Source organism: Ornithorhynchus anatinus, chromosome 3, assembly GCF_004115215.2.
Source record: "Ornithorhynchus anatinus isolate Pmale09 chromosome 3, mOrnAna1.pri.v4, whole genome shotgun sequence".
Lineage (NCBI taxonomy): Eukaryota > Metazoa > Chordata > Mammalia > Monotremata > Ornithorhynchidae > Ornithorhynchus > Ornithorhynchus anatinus.
The window spans coordinates 88,128,710-88,147,627 of record NC_041730.1 but is presented as its reverse complement, the minus strand read 5'-3'; the positions used below and the strand labels follow the sequence as shown (position 1 = coordinate 88,147,627).

General features: G+C 44.3%; 1 protein-coding gene across 3 annotated transcripts in view; it reads left to right on the top strand.

Moving 5' to 3' along the window:
* Positions 1 to 18,918, top strand: part of HK1 (hexokinase 1) — a 123,780-nt gene that overhangs the window by 93,173 nt on the left and 11,689 nt on the right. For all 3 annotated transcript variants that reach the window (XM_029060221.2, XM_029060222.2, XM_039911522.1), the window contains 6 exons: positions 2,259 to 2,563; positions 4,508 to 4,656; positions 6,475 to 6,594; positions 8,031 to 8,126; positions 9,581 to 9,680; positions 15,372 to 15,555. In XM_029060221.2, the coding sequence (XP_028916054.1) occupies positions 2,259 to 2,563; positions 4,508 to 4,656; positions 6,475 to 6,594; positions 8,031 to 8,126; positions 9,581 to 9,680; positions 15,372 to 15,555 (954 nt within the window). The remainder of the gene's footprint in view (positions 1 to 2,258; positions 2,564 to 4,507; positions 4,657 to 6,474; positions 6,595 to 8,030; positions 8,127 to 9,580; positions 9,681 to 15,371; positions 15,556 to 18,918) is intronic.

Here is an 18,918-nt window from a genome sequence, read left to right as displayed (position 1 = left end):
AAGACTGTGAGCCTAACGTGGGACAACCCGATTACCCTGTATCTACCCCAGCGCTTAGAACAGTGCTCTGCACATAGTAAGTGCTTAATAAATACCAACATTATTATTATTGCATCTACCCCAGAGCTAGAACAATGCTCGGCACATAGTAAGCGCTTAAATACCAACATTATTATTATTATTATTATTATACCTGCGCAATGCTGCAGGAGCAGTTTTAATGCCTGGACATTCCATTAAGAAGTCATTTTTGCTTTCTCCTCTGAGCTAATCGCATTACTAAAGTCAGAATCAACGGATGATGAGGTGACAGAATGCAGATTGTACAGCATTTAATTCTGTCTCTGTACTCCAGACCGTGTGGTCAGGGAGCTGTTCTGGTTTGATTTAAAAAAGTGTGGGCTGGAAAAAATGTTTTATTATCTGCAAGACTGGTGCAAAAAGGACGAAGTTACGGCACTGGCTTGCGCAGCTTTTGCGTCACTTTCCACCTGTCCAATTTTCAATTGCTTGTTGCGTTGCACTCTCCTAACCGCTTAGTACAGTGTTCTGCCCACAGTAGCTGCTCAGTAAATATGATTGATCGATATTTGCATGGACAGACTTGTTGCTGATCTTACAAAAGGTTCCCCTCCTCACTTGCTCTGGTCTTTGTAGGGTCAGACTGGAGTCGTTAAGTTCACAGTGCAGTTCTAGCCTTGGAATTCACCAGGGACTCCCTATGGTAATAATAATGCTGGTATTTAAGCGCTTACTATGTGCAAAGCACTGTTCTAAGCGCTGGGGGGGATACAAGGTGATCAGGTTGTCCCACGGGGGGCTCACAGTCTTAATTCCCATTTTATAAATGAGGTAACTGAGGCCCAGAGAAGTCAAGCGACTTGCCCAAAGTCACACAGCTGGCAAGCGGCGGAGCCAGGATTAGAACCCACGATCTCTGACTCCCAAGCCTGGGCTCTTTCCACTGAGCCACGCTGCTCGGTGCAGGGATGGGTCAAAGAAGTGGGCCTGTAGTGTGTGTGATCAGCTCTGGGAACATACGCTTATCATTCTGGAAAATAACTCTTTTCCTATGTTAAGACATCAGAGTTCGGTGGTTGCGATCAGTGGCCTTGTTTAAGTGCTTATAGACAAGTCACTTAATCCTTTTGTCTTGGTTTCTGTGTGAGCCTAACAGCACTAATTCTTCAACACTAAATAAACGTTGGGGAACTGTTAGCTAAATTTGTGTTAGTCAGTTTAACCATTCTAACCCACATCATCTTGCTGTGAATCATGACTGAATTTTATCCATACTTTGGCCTGCTCATCTTATTTGTAAATGACATCTGTTAAGCATTCATTATATTCCGGGCACTTTACAAAGTGCTGGGGTAGATACAGGATAGTCGGGCGGGACATGGTCCCGGTTCCATTTAGGGTTAGGATTAGGTTATTATAAGGGCTCACGGTCTTATTCCCCATTTTACAGATTAGATAATTGAGGAACAGAGAAGTAAAGTGACTTGCTCTGGGTCACATAACAGACAACTGGCGGAACCGGGATTAGAACCTAGGTCCTCTGACTCCCAGGCCCGTGCTCTTTTTACTAGGCCATACTGCTTCTCTCTTGTTGACTGTTTTTCCTCTTTATAAATCTAAGTATTTCCCAGAGACAAACGGCAGGTCTTTAAGAAAAAAGTCTTGAAGATGCCAGTCTGGGTTATTGGACCCACTGAGCTTTGGGGTTTCCCCACATATATACATCCTGCTGTTATTCCTGGGGTCAAATATTTATTATTAGTAGTAATAATAATAATAATGATAGCATCTGTTAAGCGCTTACTATGTGCCGAGCACTGTTCTAAGCGCTGGGGTAGATGCAAGGCAATCAGGTGGTCCCACGTGGGGCTCACAGTCTTAATCCCCATTTTGCAGATGAGGTAAATGAGGCCCAGAGAAGTTAAATGACTTCCCTCAGGTCATGCAGCATTCAGATGGCAGAGCCAGGGTTAGAACCCAGGTCCCCTGACTCTCAGGCCCGTTCAGCTGAGACCTGGTTTTAGGTGCTCCTCCACCAAAGCTAATCAGGCCTCCAGGAGGAAGGGCGCTAATTCATTCATTCGGTCGTACTTATCGAGCGCTTACTGTGTGCGGAGCACTGCGTTAAGCACTTGGGGGAGTGCAGTTTAACAATAAACAGACACGTTTCCTGCCCACAACGAGCTTACAGTCTAGACGGTCTAAATTCTGTCCGCGGTTGTCCCCTCGCCCTGCAGATATTCTCGGCGTTTCCATAAGACCCTCAGACGCCTGGTCCCCGAGTCCGACGTGCGCTTCATCCTCTCGGAGAGCGGCAGTGGGAAGGGAGCTGCCATGGTGACGGCGGTGGCCTACCGGCTCGCCGAGCAGCACCGGCTGATCGAAGAGACGCTGGCCGAGTTCAAACTCACCCACGAGCAGCTGCTGCAGGTGAAGAGGAGGATGCGGGTGGAGATCGAGGCCGGACTGCAGAAGAAGAGCCACGAGTCGGCCAAAGTCAAGATGTTGCCCACGTTCGTCCGCAGCACCCCCGACGGGTCTGGTGAGTTCAGAACAGTAATAATAATGGGGTGTTGGGTCAAGCCCTTAATATGTACCAAGCTCTGAGCAGATACAAGATAATCCGGGGCCCACGTGAGGGTCACAGTCTAAATTGGAGGGAGGAAAGGTGTCGAATCCTCATTTCCAGTTGAGGAGACCGAGGCGCCGGGAAGTGACTGGCCCAAGATCACACAGCAAGTATATGGCAGAGCCGGGGTTAGAACCCTGGTCTTCTGACCCCCAGGCCTGAGCGCTATCCACTAGGCCGTGCCGCTTCATCTTGTTCCAGGGCCTGGGTTTCCCTTGGGATTTTCCCATAGGCGATTTTTTTTTAATTATGACATTTGTTAAGTGCTTACTATGGGCCAGGCACTGTACAAGTTCTGGGGTAGATTCAAGCTCATCAAGTTGGACGCAGTCCATGTTCCACATGGGGCTCACATTCTTAATCCCCATTTTACAGATGAGGTAACTGAGGCCCAAACAAGTGAGGTGACTTGCCCAAGGCCACTCAGCAGACTAGTGATTAGAACTCAGTTCCTTTTGATTTCCAGGCCTCTCCTCTAGCCACTAGGCCACGCTGCTGCACTCAGTTCTCCCATAACACCTGTTTTCACTACGTTTTTTGGCTAGAAGGTTGGTAGAGACTTAGGGAGCTTTCTTTCAGCGTCACGCATCTATTGCATTACTGTTGGAGCGACGTCAAAAGAAACTTTTGCGCACACGTACGTGGTATCGATCAAGGCGAGCATAGTACAACGTGATTCCGTAAAGTGGGTTTCAAGCCCTGCGTTATAGGAGAAGTGAGCGTGGCTAATGCCTTTTCCCCGAGGGAGTTCCCCCGGGGTTTGCTTTGGGTTCACAGATGAGCTTGTATGAAGATTCCAACGGAATGGGCCACGGTTTGGAGTTCCAGTCATGCTTTTGATTTACTGAATGTGAACTCGAGTGAATTATTTCCTCTTTTTGGCCCTAATGTATTGTAGGGCAGCCAGATGAAGTCATGCTTACAAAGTGGGTTGAGCTTCTCAGAAAAAGGAGCTTTTGTATCTAAGTCCAAAGTATTTGGGCTATTATGTATTTTTCCCATGAGCATGCAAATACTGGAAATAGTAATTTCACGGACAGAATGGCCGGAGTCAAGTTGGGGCTGGAATTCCACCCTTCCTTATCCTAGCATGAGCCCTGGGCCCGTACTTTTTTTACGTACTCTGTGTCACATTGTACTAAGTGCTGGGGTAGATGAAAAGTAATCAAGTCCTGTACAGGGCTCACAGTCTAAGTCAGAGGGAGAAGGATTTAATCCCCGTTTTGCAGATGAGAGAACTGAGGCACAGAGAAATGATATTTGTTAAGCGTTTACTGTGAGTCAGGCACCGAACTAAGCACTGGGGTATATAATGATAATAATAGTTGTGGTATTTGTTAAGTACTCCCTATGTGCCAGCCACTGTTCAGAGCACTGGGGTAGATACAAGCAAATCGGGTTGGACACGGTTCCTGTCCCACATGGGGCTCACAGTCTTAACCCCCATTTTACAGATGAGGTAACTGAGGCACAGAGAAGTGAAGTGACCTACTCAAGGTCACATGGCAGACAGGTGACAGAGCCGAGATTAAAAGCCAAAACTTTCTGACCTCCAGGCCGATGCTCTATCCACTAGGCCACACTGCTTGACTTGCAGTGCACACAGAATACTTATGCAACCAACACTGCCTTCAGCATAGATGACAGTACAGTGCTTAGAACAGTGCTTTGCACATAGTAAGCGCTTAACAAATATTATCATTATTATTATTATTACAGTGTGGATTGCCTTAGGCAGCTTCCAAAAACCACTCTTAAAAGCGAAGGCCGAGAGCTTGACCGGGATTGACTGCTACGGTGTTTTTTCATTCCTCAATCTGTCTTGTTCCTAAGATTCTTTCTCCATTGTCACGATAGAAAACGGGGATTTCTTAGCCCTTGACCTTGGAGGAACAAACTTCCGAGTCTTGTTAGTGAAGATCCGCAGTGGGAAGCGGAGGACAGTTGAAATGCACAACAAAATCTATGCCATTCCCATTGAGGTCATGCAGGGCACAGGAGAGGAGGTGAGAAATATAAGGACATTAAAAATGCCAATATGGGTGCATCAGTGGCCCATTTAGCCTAGTATTTTATCTTCCCAGGCTGAGCCCTCCCTTTCCCTCCGCTCCTCCTCCCCTCCCCATCACCCCGACTCCCTCCCTCTGCTCTACCCCCTTCCCCTCCCCACAGCACTTGTCTATATTTGTACATATTTATTGCTTTATTCATTTTATTAATGATGTGCATTTATCTATGGATCTCTTTATTTTGATGGTAGTGATGCCTATCTACTTGTTTTGTTTTGTTGTCAGTCTCCCCCTTCTAGACTGTGAGCCCGTTGTTGGGCAGGGATTGTCTCTATCTGTTGCCGAATTGTACTTTCCGAGCGCTTAGTACAGTGCTCTGCACACAGTAAGCGCTCAGTAAATTGAATGAATGAATGAATGTAAGAGTGAAATCAAAGGATATTCGAAGGAATAAGGCGGTCTTTACCCTCACCCTATCCACCTTTATGGTTAGGGACACACTTTGATAATAGTAGTATTTGTTAAGTGCTTATTCTGTAATGGTCCCATCATCCTCAATTTATCCAAACCGTGTGTTTGTGTGTGTTTTTGAACCCAGAAATGTCACACTGATCCATCCACTGCTAAGTGTGTGTGGAAGCTAAATCTCTGCATTTTATAAGTGGAAATTTGCCTTGTCAGGAGATTGATTCTTAAAGTGTACATTTTCATAGTGTACCACAAATTATTTATTACATCTATGTTTTGGATTTACACTTTCATATCCTACTAAGAGTTATTTATTGCATCTGGGTTTGGGTGTTTCTATTGTCCACCCTTAAATATACCGTTCTTTTTTAGCACTCTCTCACACAAATGCTGCTGAATTTTCATTCCAATATTTCTTACAGTGCTCCCTCAGTACTGCTCCTCTGGTTTTGCCGCATTTGTGCTCTGAGCAGCATTCGTGGGTGGGCTTTTATTGGGCATATCTGGGCTCACTGCATGATCACCTTGAAACCAGTACACATGGCTATTTGACTCTGCAATAAAGGTCCACCACAAATAGATACCTTATAGGACATCATCTCCTCAAAGTAAAGAACAACAGAGTAGCAGGCTGTTGGAAAACAGTGGGATGCGTAGCCTGGGGGCCCTCAAATTGCTCTCTGTGAGGTCAGATGCACAAGGAGCAAGCGTTGAAAGAGTTTGTCCAGCATTTGAATAAGATTTGCACCAATGTTCGGACTCAGGTGAATGTCAAATTGAAGTATGCAGATCTTTTGGTTTGCCAGGAGCAACAGCTAGGGTAATTCGATTTATATAATGTGCACATGTTAACATTTTGATTCTTTCAGTGTTAATGGTACATATTTACACTGCTGTTCACTAGGTTTATTGTGTTTATCATTTAAAATATATTTATATTGTTTAAATTTATTTTTTTATCTCGAGAACGTATGAACGTGCTATACATTATTTGCTGTGGGAAACTCTATTTTGTTTAATGTTCTTGAAACTAATTAAGCGGGCTAACCAGGGGTTTTCAGTGATATAAAGCCACCTTTTCCCAGGACTAAGCATCTCTTTATCAGTGTTAGGCATCGTCTGAGACTCCTTGAAATCTTTCAGGCTCCCAGATTTCCACGTTACCAACTGTAAATTATTGTTAGAGCTTCAGTATGTTAAAGGGAGCTCAAATTTTGTACGCTCTGGGACAATCTAGTTTAACATGTATGGGTGGGTTATATTTTCATGTGTATAGAGGATGAAATTTAAGTGGACCCAATATACTATATTTGTGTGTATGTATAATATATCGTCTTCTTTTTTTAGCTGTTTGATCACATTGTCCACTGCATCTCTGATTTCCTGGATTACATGGGGATAAAGGGGGCTCGGCTGCCTCTGGGCTTTACCTTTTCCTTTCCCTGCAAGCAGACAAGTCTAGATGCGGTAAGTTTTTTAAAGACCAGTTGAAATTATACTACAGGTGAAATTAAATTTCATTAGAAAGTGATTGACCAAGTGGGTGGTGTATTCTGACTGTACTATGTTTTAGGGTTTCACCATCACCACAGTCAGCATTTATTTAGTCAGTCGTATTTATTAAGTGCTTACTGCATGCAGAGCACTGTACTAAGAGCTTGGGAGAGAACGATATGATATAACAGACACATTCCCTGCCCACAACGAGGTTACAGTCTAGAGGGGGAGACAGACATTAATATAAATAAATCAATTACAGATATGTACATAAATGCGTTGGGGATGGGAAGGGGGATGAATAAAGAGGGAAAGTCAGGGGGACACATTTATGGGGTATCTCCTGGGTGCGGAGCCCTATAGGAGGGCCTGTTGGGGTTTTTTTTTTATCAGGAATTAAAAATATATAGTCTCAATCCACAAGACATTTGTTTTTCTTTCTCTTCTGGGCACTCTATTCCTGGCTTTCTCTGAAGGGGCCCAATTCAAAAATGCGATTTCATCCCGGTGGATATTAAAACTTTAGCTGTAGCGTGAAGCTAAGGCCACCTTCCTTGCCCTGAAACTTGGAAGTCTGATCCTGCGGACCACACCCCAGTTATCTGTTCATCAGGTGCTTCGGCAGCGTGTACCACAAACTTGGCCAAAAGAATAAATGCTAATTTTACTCAGAGTTTCAGTAGTAAATTTGATTTGCTTTTCTGTCTTAGAACCCCAAACATTCTAGGTATAGACTAGAAAAGCATCTAATACAGGATTGGGCGTATCTGTTGGACCTTAGCAAATACTGACTAATTTGATTATATAAAGCTAGATTTCCTCAGAAAATATGTCTTGTTTCCAGAATTGGGAGTATTTCTCCTTCAGGAAGTGCTCAACTGTGGTAAGAGCAAAGCCAAAAATCTTGATTCTAGCATGAGTAATATTAGTTTTGTGGACAGAAAGTGAGCAAAATAGGCATCCTTTGCCTGCCATTAGCACTCTTGAAACTGAAGCTTATTCATCCACTTAAATCTCGGAATTAGTGATTTCTTCACCTAATGACTTACAGCTCTTAGAAGTCAGACCAAATCACTCTGTGTAGTATTGTTTTTAAAAAAACAGTTTGCTAGTATGATGAATTAGGATCTATAATATATTTTTCTAGGTATTAAGGAATTTAAGACTATACATCCCTGAGTTTAAGCTTGTTTTAAGTTGCAGTTTATGACATCTTAATTTATGGCAAGTCAGGAATCAGGGGCCCAATTCTGCCAACACTTGCTCGTGGTGTCAAAGGAATCTTCACCAAGGCATTGTTTCGATTAGTCCGTAGTCCACTGGCAGGGGATCTGTGTAGAAAAGACATTTTTGTTTAGGACCAGTGTTCTAGCAGTTCATTTCCTGTGTGGTTTATGTTTCCTCAGGGTATCCTACTCAACTGGACAAAAGGCTTTAAGGCAACAGATTGCGAAGGACAGGATGTGGCCAATCTGCTGAGAGAAGGAATTAAAAGAAGAGAGGTATGTTGTCAGCCTTCTTCAAGTTGCTGTCAGTTATGAATGCTGGTATTTGTTAAGCGCTTATTATATGCCAGACCCTGTATTAAGCACTGGGGTAGATACAAGGTAATCAGGTGGGACACGATACGGCCCCACATGGGACTCACAATCTATGTAGGAGCGAGAACAAGTGTTGAAGCCCCATTTCACAGATAAAAAAAACTGAGCACCAGTGAGTTAAGTGACTTGCCCAGAATCACCCTGCAAGCAAGTAGTGAAGCTGGAATTAGAACTTCAGTGTCTCCCAGGGCCTCTGTTTTGATTGTATATAAAATAGGGCTAGTATAGTCAATTCTCATAAAATGAGCATTTTCACTGTGCATTACGGATGGAATGTGACAGAGTATTTAGAGAACTTTCTTCCAACAACGCACACCTGTCCAGGTAGAAATTGATGCGATGTCGGAAGAAATGGTTTTGAGCACACATGTGGTGTTGATCGAAGCTTGAGTACTCTAATACGTTTGCCTTAATGCAGGGGTTCTTCAAGAATACAGCCCCACAGTATAGGAAAACTGAGGGTACTTCCTTCTTCCTCAGGTTTCGGATTGGGTTTGTCGTTGTGGGTCAGTCAGTACAATCGTATGTGTTGAGCACTTACTGTGGTGCGGAGCACTCCCCAAAACTCCTGGGATTGTACAATATAGCAGAGTTGATAGATACGTTCCCTGCCCACAAGGAGCTTATGGTCTAGAGGTGGAGAAAGACATTAAAATAAATTACGGATATGGACATTAGTGCTGATTAACAAAATAAATACGGTAATAAATAACATATACAAATGAGCACAGTGCTGAGGGGAGGGGAAATGGGAGGGGGAGGAGCAGAGAGAAAGGGGGCTCAGCTGAGGGGAGGTGAAGAGGGAAGGGGGTAGAGTTCAGAGGTCATTTCCTATAAAGCCCACCTGGCAGCTCCCAGCTTTTACCTGGCTCTGCCATAGTACTGCTTCCTCAGGTTGGCCTCCCCGTTCCTCCTAGAATATTTTTATCGTGATACCAGGAACACTTGCATGCCACAAAGTGAGTGTGCTGGGTGCACATTCTTGGCATCAGCTAAAATACATTTGTTGGGAGGTTAGGGAGACAGCTGAAGGAGAGAAGATGCCGTAGAACCTTTGGGAAAGGGAATCAGGGAACACAAGTAGCCTCACAAGTAACCCGGTGGGTCCCCAGTGCTCAGCAGCCCAGGGTTGGACCAAATGTCGGAACCGTGCTGTGCCATAACTTTGCCTGATACTGGTATTTTTAGCTGGACTAGTGAATGTCTGATGGCTGGTAAAACATTTGGTGGAGAAATATTATAGAAGTTCTCAACCATGCTCTATTAGTGGGGGGCTGACTTGAAGGATGTTGGGGGCTCAAATAAAAGGAAAGCGGTGGTGTCCTTAAAGCTGTCCCCGTCTTGCCTCTCCGAAGGAATTTGACCTGGATGTTGTGGCCGTGGTGAATGACACCGTGGGCACCATGATGACCTGTGCATACGAAGAGCCAACCTGTGAAGTCGGACTCATTGTGGGTAGGTAGTAGAGGATTCCTGGCACAGCGATTCTAGCCAAACATACCCACCACTTGTTGGTTTGAGGTAGCCACATTTATAATTCCCTTTCTCCTTCTGGGGCCCTTTTCTAGGCTGGGTGTTGCTAGATATTGAAATGGGATATTGTAGATTGCCTGCTCATAGTCAATATGTTATCACTGTCTCTGCCATTCTGAGCATATTTTCGAACCCAGACAGAAAGATCAAAAAAAAACCCATTGCCTTTAGAGTTCCATCTAAGCAGGCTAAATTGCTCTTCCTTCCACTGAAGAGAAGGTTGGTCACCTAGAGAAAAATTTTCCAAGATTCTGTCACTCGTTGACAGGAAGCTATGTGACCAGTCTTTCCTCCTCCCCATCCCGTTGCACAACAAAGACCCTGCCTGTGGAAAGGAGTTCTGTAGACTGAACTGAATACATCATTTCATCTTGTTTATTCAGATTAGCTTGTCTGACCACTTTCTGGGGGGTGTTGGCGGAAGAATCCGAGAAAACAAAACAAAACATCCCAGCCCCAGCTACTTCCTAGCATGGAAAAATAACTGCCAGAGCACAGATGGATTGTTTATGTCCATGCCTACCCTCTGCAATAGCAGGAAGGCATCTCCAACTGTGACCCTCTCCTTCATTCTTCATTTGGTAATCGTCTTTGCAAACACCCACCTGAGAGAGAGAGAAATAAAAATTATAAGCCTTACTGAGGCTGTAACAGGTCCCCAACTTTGGGGATCCTTTGATGGAGGACTAAAAGGTTTACAGTTTAATTCCGCACGAGTCAAGAGGGGCCAGTAATGGGAAAAGCAATCCTGGTTTAAATTTAGATCACCATAAAATGATCTCCATTTTGTGGATGGGAAAACTGAGAACTTCGTCTTGATTTCCTGGTGAATGAGGACTCCAGCCAGTGTGAAAACCAAGTTTCTTATAGTTAGTCTTAATTGCTACTCGCAGATAGGTTTATTAATTCTACTATTCGAACGCTAATGAATCTTTTCCAATTTTAACCAAGACTGCATGTTTTAACCTGCAAAATAATAATGTGTTAAGTGCTTACTGTGTACAAAGCATTTTACTAAGCACTGGGGTAGATTCAATTAATCAGTGATACTTATTGAGTGCTTACTGGGTGCAGAGCATTGCAATTGGGAGAGCTTAATACAATAGAGTTGGTACGGGCTTAGGAGTCAGAGGTCATGGGTTCTAATTCCAGCTCCGCCACCTGTCAGCTGTGTGACTTTGGGCAAGTCACTTCACTTTTCGGTGTCTCGGTTAACTCATCTGTAAAATGGGGATTAAGACTGTGAGCCTCATGTGGGACAACCTGATTACCCTGTATCTACCCCAGCACTTAGAACAGTGCCTGGCACATAGTAAGCGCTTAACAAGTACCAACATTATTACGATTAGACATGTTCCCTGCCCACAATGGGCTTAGACCATAAGCAGATCAGACCCAGTCCCTGTCCCACATGGGGCTCACAGTCAAAGAGGGAGGGAGAGCAGGTATTTTATCTCCATTTTACGGTTGAGGTGACTGAGGTTCAGAGAAGTTAAGTGACTTGCCCATAATCACCCAGCAGGCAAATGGCAGAGCTGAGTTTAGAACCCAGATCCTCTGACTTCCGGGCCTGTGCAGTAGAGAAGCAGTGTGGCTCAATGGAAAGAGCCTGAGCTTGGGAGTCAGAGGTCATGGGTCGAATTCCAGCTCTGCCACTTGTCAGCTGTGTGACTGTGGGCAAGTCACTTCACTTCTCTGTGCCTCAGTTCCCTCATCTGTAAAATGGGGATTAAGACTGTGAGCCCCACGAGGGACAACCTGATTACCCTGTCTCTCCCCCGGTGCTTAGAACAGTACTCTGCACGTAGTAAGCACTTAACAAATACCAACGTTATTATTATTATTATTTTTGACTACCGGGCAAATGGGAGTAATCACTAGACTACCACCCCCTTGGGAAACTGCTGGACATCTCCGAATGAGTTGGTTTCACTTTGGGTGGGGCTGTTTTCTGGGTATTTGCAAAGCCCCACTTCTGTTCCTCAGGACGTGAGTAGGGTGCGGTCTGAAGTGCAGATGTAAGGTGACAGAGGATATTTCTATGACCGTTGAAGCTTCTGCCAGCTAGGCCGCACCCCGACGGTACTTCAGAATCAAAGGCACCTTGTCCCTGAAACCAAGGCTTTTGGTGAATGTAGCTAAATGTCCCACTGTGAGTCATCCTTTTCCCTTCCAAACAACAGCATTCCTGCATTCAGTCGTATTTATTGAGCGCTTACTGTGTGCAGAGCACTGTGCTAAGCACTTGGAAAGGACAATGCAGCAATAAAGAGAGAGTCCCTGCCAGCAATGGATTTATAGTCTAGAGGGGTGGAAACAGACATAATAATTATAATAATAATGATGTTGGCATTTGTTAAGCTCTTACTATGTGCAAAGCACTGTTCTAAGCACTGGGGAGGATACAAGGTGATCAGGTTGTCCCACGTGGGGCTCACGGTCTTAATCCCCATTTTACAGGTGAGGGAACTGAGGCACAGAGAAGTGAAGTGACTTGCCCAAAGTCACCCAGCTGACAAGTGGCTGAGCCTGGATTTGAACCCCTGATCTCCGACTCCCCAGCCCGTGCTTTTTCCACTGAACCACGCAGACATCAAAACAGTAGACAGGCATCAAAATAAATAAATAGAATTATAAATATATACATGTTTACGCAACTGCTGTGGGGCGGGGTTGGGGGGGATGAGCAAAGGGAGTGAGTCGAGGTGACACGGAAGGGAGGGGGAGCTGAGGAAAAGCGAGGCTTAGTCTGGGAAGGCCTCTTGGAGGAGGTGTGCCTTTAGTAGGGCTTTGAAGCGGGGAGGAGTGATTGTTCGGTGGATTTGAGAAGCAAACTCGGATCTCTAGTTGAGCTGACTCCGGTGGTTTTTGTTACTAATTTGGATCTAAAGGCACCAATTATTATTATTATTATTATTATTAGGAGAATTATCATTATTATTATTATTATTATAATCACTTTTGTATTTGTTAAGCACTTATATATGTCGAGAAGTGTTTTAAGTGCTGGGCTAGATACATGATAATCAGGTTGGACAGAGTCCCTGCCCCACATGTGTCTCACAGTCTCAGTAGGAGGGAGTAGGATTTAACCCCCATTTTACAGATGAGGAAACTGAAGCACAGAGAAATGAAGTGATTTGTCCAAGGTCACACAGCAAGCAGTTGGCCAAGCCATTATTAGAACCCAGTTCCTCTTCTCGTTCCGCTAGGCCGCACTGCTCTCCTCCATGCTGTGACGTGGCAAACACTGTGCTGTGCCTTCGTCTCCTCTCTCCCCCGTGCAAACTCTCTGTTAGCCCATCCTTCTCAGCTGTACCTTTCTAGGCCAGGAAAACCTGGGGCTACAATATGGGGTGAGAGGGAATAGAGAAGTGGAAAAATCAAGAAAAAATAACCATGAGGAAGCTATATTGTCAGTGTATTTGGATCAGTATCCTTTAGGCATTTAATATTCACCCCACCCTCAGCCCCACAGCTCTTATGTACTTATCTATGATTAATTAATTTTAATGTCTGTCTCTCCCTCTAGACTGTGAGCTGCTTGTGGGTGGGAAACGTATCGACCAACTCTGTTGTACACTCCCAAGTGCTTAGGACAGTGCTCTGCACACAGTAAGCGCTCAGTAAATGGCATTGATTGATTAAGACCATTTTAACTTGAAAATTGCCTGAGAATTTACTTCAGAGTCTGTTGGCATATTCAAATTTCAGGAAGATAATCCGTGGCTGGAAAGAGACCCTGGGGAACCTATTAGCAAAGATGATTTGAATCTTCCTCGCATGTTATTTGAGCTCCTATTCTTCTGGACTGAATCTGTCAGAGGAAAACTAAGTTCTTAAGAAAGTTGATAGAAAAAGCACTGTATTTAGCAGTTCAGGTAGTTCTAGAACGTGTGTTTTCACTGTGTGCTTTGGGTAAACTAGTATCATGGAATTCAGAAATGCTCTTCCAACAGCACGAGCTTGTTGGGATAGAATATATTACAATCTTTTTTAAGGTATTTGATAAGCGCTTACTATTTTCCAGGCACTGTACAAGATAATCAGGTTGGACATAGTCCCTGTACCATATAGGGTACCCAGGTTTAATCTCCATTTTACAGATGAGGTAACGAAGCCACAGAGAAGTTAAATGATTTGCCCAAGGGCACACAGCAGAAAAGTGGTGTGCTGGGATTAGAGCCCAGGTCCTGAGTCCCAGGCCTGTGCTCTTTCCAGTAGACCACGCTGCTTCTCATGGAAAAATGTTGGAAGAAACGGTTGTGGGCTTGAGCCCGGCGGCAGTCAAAGCCCAAGTAATAATAATATTGGTATTTGTTAAGCGCTTACTATGTGCAGAACACTGTTCTAAGCGCTGGGGTAGACACAGGGGAATCAGGTTGTCCCACGTGGGGCTCACAGTCTTAATCCCCATTTTACAGATGAGATAACTGAGGCACAGAGAAGTGAAGTGACTTGCCCACAGTCACACAGCTGACAAGTGGCAGAGCTGGGATTCGAACTCATGACCCCTGACTCCAAAGCCCAGGCTCTTTCCACTGAGCCATGCTGCTTCAAGATTTCTCTAACTGGGGGTTCATAGAACTAGGCTGTTTCCTGGCCTGATTCAGGTTCCATCTCTTGTTTGTCACCTTTCTGGGACTTGTTTTTACCACCTGAAAAATGAAGTTGTGTGAAAGTGACAGTGTTATCTAAACACTTTTTTTTCCCAGTAAAATGTTGCCTAATCATTTTGGGACAAGACACACACATACTCTCTCTCTCTCTCTTTATATATATGTGTATACTGTATACACACACACACACACACACGTATATACACACACACACATATATGTATATATAAACACATATATATGTATATATACACACATATATGTATATACACACATACACCCACACATATGTATATGTATACACATGTATATATGTGTGTGTATACATATATATGTGTGTGTGTATATATATGTATGGGTGGGTGTATATATATATGTATGTATAAATGATATTTAAATGATATCTGTTAAGCACTAAGTGCCAGGTACTGTAGTAAGCACTGGGATAGATATAAGACATTCAAATTGGACACAGCCCATGTCCCACATTGGCCTCATAGTCTTAATCTCGTGGCTCAGTGGAAAGAGCACGGGCTTTGGAGTCAGGGCTCATGAGTTCGAATCCCAGCTCTGCCACTTGTCAGCTGTGTGACTGTGGGCAAGTCACTTAACTTCTCTGGGCCTCAGTTCCCTCATCTGTAAAATGGGGATTAAGACTGTGAGCCCCACGTGGGACAACCTGATTCCCCTGTGTCTACCCCAGCGCTTAGAACAGTGCTCGGCACATAGTAAGCGCTTAATAAATACCCACATTATTATTATTAATCTCCATTTTGCAGATAAGGAAACTGAGGCCCAGAGATATTCAGTGACTTGCCCAAGGTCACGCAACAGGCAAATATTAGAGCCAGGATCAGAACCTAGGTCTCCTGACTCCACCTGTGCTCAAGGCCACACTGCTTCCACCCACTGGTCCTTCCGTATGTTTCTAGGAAAATGATTGGGAACCTGAAGGAATTCTGTTTGCTTTCAGTATCTTCTTGGCTTATTTCAGGGACCGGCAGCAATGCATGTTACATGGAAGAGATGAAAAACATAGAGATGGTTGAGGGCAGTGAAGGCCGGATGTGCGTCAACATGGAGTGGGGAGCCTTTGGGGACAACGGATGCCTGGATGACATCAGGACTATTTACGACAAAGCCGTGGATGAACTCTCGTTAAATGCTGGAAAACAAAGGTATTTCTAGGTGGAATGCAAAGGGAAAATCAGTCGGTCATCAAACAGTCAATCGATGTTATTTATTGAGCACTTTCTATGCACACAGACTGTACTAAGCGCTTGGGAGCGCAATACAACAGAATTAGCAGACTCGTCCACTGCCCGTAATGAGCTTATAGTCTAGAGGGGGAGACATATAAATAGGAATAAATAAATAATTTACAATATAATTTAAAGATGCGTACATAAATGTGGAGTTGAGATGGGGTGAATATCAAATGCCCAAAGGTCACAGATCCTGGTGCATAGGCCAAACAGAAGGGAAAGCGAACTGGGGAAAAGAGGGCTTAATCGGGGAAGGCCTCTTGGAGGAGGTGCCCTCCCTGAAAATATAGGTTAAGCTGACATCTAAGTTGTAGGTACAATCATTTCCTTTGAAAAGGCTAATTTTCAGATATAAAGGCCTTCTGACCACCAGGGATTTGAGGCAAGAGGTTGTCAGCGATAACTGGGGGCATTATTACAAGAGACCCTGTTTTGCATCCATCCTTGGCTTTCTGGGCTTCGGGACAGCTCCGAGAGGAGAAAGTTAAACTCATGTTTATTCAGGGAATAATTGTGATCCTCAAACTGCTCAAGTAGTTACATGAAGCTGAAGCCAGGAGTTCACTATTCTGAAGTAAGTCTGGCACAGCAGATGGGAGAAAGAATCATTATAGGCTGAGAAGTGGACGACTGTCCAACAGTCCAAGACTGTTCAGTGGTCTTTTTCCAAACCTGCTTGTTTTATCCAAAATACTGGGGCCTGCAGTCCAGGGAGAGAGAAAGTGAGGAGTTTAGAAATACTCTAGGACACTGGGGAATTGAAAATTTCAAATGCCGAAAGTAACGTCCTCATCTTTGTTTTTTGAGATTGGAAGGTATTTCTGCTGGCGGTTTATTCGCCCGGTTCAGCGTACTCATTATGAGTAGACGTGTGTTTTATTATAGCAGCGATGCCTTGTGTAGCTCCATTCCACTCACCCGTGTCTCTTAGTATGCACAGTGAGGTGCCTGGTAGGCGATTTAGATGCATCCAAGACTGCTGATAGAAATTTCTCCGAGTGGCTTTTCAGGTTGCTGCTTCTTTTGAATGGTGCATTAGGCAGTCTTCTCTGGCTGTGGTGTTCTTCGTTAGCCGTTTACTATGTGCCAGGCACTCTACTAAGTGTTGGGGTGGATACAAATTTATGAGGTTGGACACAGTCCCTGTCCCATATGGGTCTCATAGTCTTAATCCCCATTTTACAGATGAGGCAACTGAGGCCCAGAGAAGTGAAGTGACTTGCCCAAGATCACACAGCAGACAAGTGACAGAGCCGGGATTAGAACCCAGGTCCTTTTGACCCCTGGGACTGTGCTGTATCCACAAAGCCACGCTGCTTCTCTGGTGACGGGGCCCATAGGCAGCGTGAAGAAGTCCTTAGAACCCCAAAGCAGAATCCCCATTCCCACTGAGGATATGGCTGAGGCGAAGTTGAATAATGCTTTGAACACGAGATTTGTTGAAGTTAGATGATTACTAAAGTGTCTCCCATTTATTTTATTAATGGTGTTCAATTATCTATGGTTCTATTTATCTATTTTGATGGTAGTGATGCCTGTCTACTTATTTTGTTGTCTGTCTCCCCCTTCTAGACTGTGAGCCTGTTGTTGGGTGGGGATTGTCTCTATTTGTTGCCGAATTGTACTTTCCAAGTGCTTAGTACAGTGCTCTGCACACAGTAAACTCTCAATAAATGCGATTGAATGAATGAGACAGCTGATTGAGTGTATTATATCCAGTGGTTAAAAGTTTCTGTTTGATTTAGAGAGGAATAGGGAACCATTTGAGGTTTTTAAGGCATGGGGAATCGTGTTCAGAATGATACTTTAGAAAAATGATCCAGGCAGTGGTTTGAAATGTGGACTGGAGAGAGAGGAGAGCCTGAAGTTAAGGGGTGACAGGGAGGAGGTGGATACAGTGGTCATGCTAGGATGGGCTAAGTGCATTTAAATGGACATTTAAATGGAACGAAAAGGTCTGATCATGGAAACACTACAGTGGAAGAATCAATAGGATTTGGTGATGGAATGAATAGAGAAGGGAGTGAAGGGTAATGCCAGGCTATAGGCTTTAGATCTAGGGAGGAAGGAAGGGTTATCAACTGTGAAGAGACAGTGATGGAGGAGAAGATTAGGGGGCAAGATGAGGAGGTCAATTTTGGTCATATTGATCTTGAGGTTTTGGCAGGACATCTATACAGAGACGTATTGGAGGAAAGAGAAAATCCAAAATTGTAGAAGTGAGAGGTCAGGACTAGTGAGGTTGCTTTGGGAGTCAGCTACATAGAGATGAGAGGTGAGGCCATGGTAATTCCACATTTATGGGGTGGGAGTGAGAGAAAGAATTGGGGAAATATTGAGAAGGATCAGCCAGAGAAATAAGAAAACCAAGAGAGGACTGTATCACTAAGACCTAAGTTAGATGATATTTCCAGGTGAAGGGAGTGGTCCGCTGTGTCTAAAGCAGCCAAGGGTCCTAATCCCATCTCCGCCACTTGGCTGCTATTTGACCTTGGGCAAGTCACTTATCTTCTGCGCGCCTCAATTACCACATCTTTTAAAAGGAGATGAAGACTGAGAGTCCCATGTGGGACAAGGACTGTATGCAATCTCACCATCTTGTATCTACTGCAGCACTTAGTAGGATGTTTAAAAAATACCATTAAGAAAATTAAGAGGGGTCCAGGAGGATTAGGTTAGAGTAGATCCCAGAAGATTTGGCAAGAAGGAAACCATTGGGGACCTTAGAGAGGGCAACTTCAGTAAAAAGAAGAAGGCAGAAATCAGATTGTAGTGGTCAAGAAGGATGTTGGAGGAGAGGAGGTAGAGACCACTGATGAATGCAACCCATTCAAGGAGTTTGGAGGAGGAAGATGGGGTCGCAGCCGGAGGGTAAATTGGGATCCAGAGAAGATTTTTGTTTTGTTTTGCTTTTTAAGGCTAGGGCAGACATGAGGATGTTTGAAAGCAGAGGGGAAGAGAAACTCACAGAGAGAAAGTAGTTGAAGATGGCAATCAGGGAGGGGAGAAAAAGTGGGCTCAAGGGTTTTTAGAAGGCAAGAACGTATGGGATTGAGGCCTTGATAGAAGGAGTAGATTTTTGGAAGCTGGCGGGAGATCTTCTCCATCAGTCAGTCAGTCCATCAGTGTATTTATTGAGCACTTACTATGTGCAAAGCACGGTACTAAGTGCTTGGGAGAGCACAATACATGTAAACTCCTTTTGGGTAGAGAACATGTCTACCAACTCTGCTGTATTGTGCTCTCCCAAGCACTTAGGACAGTGCTTGGGACACG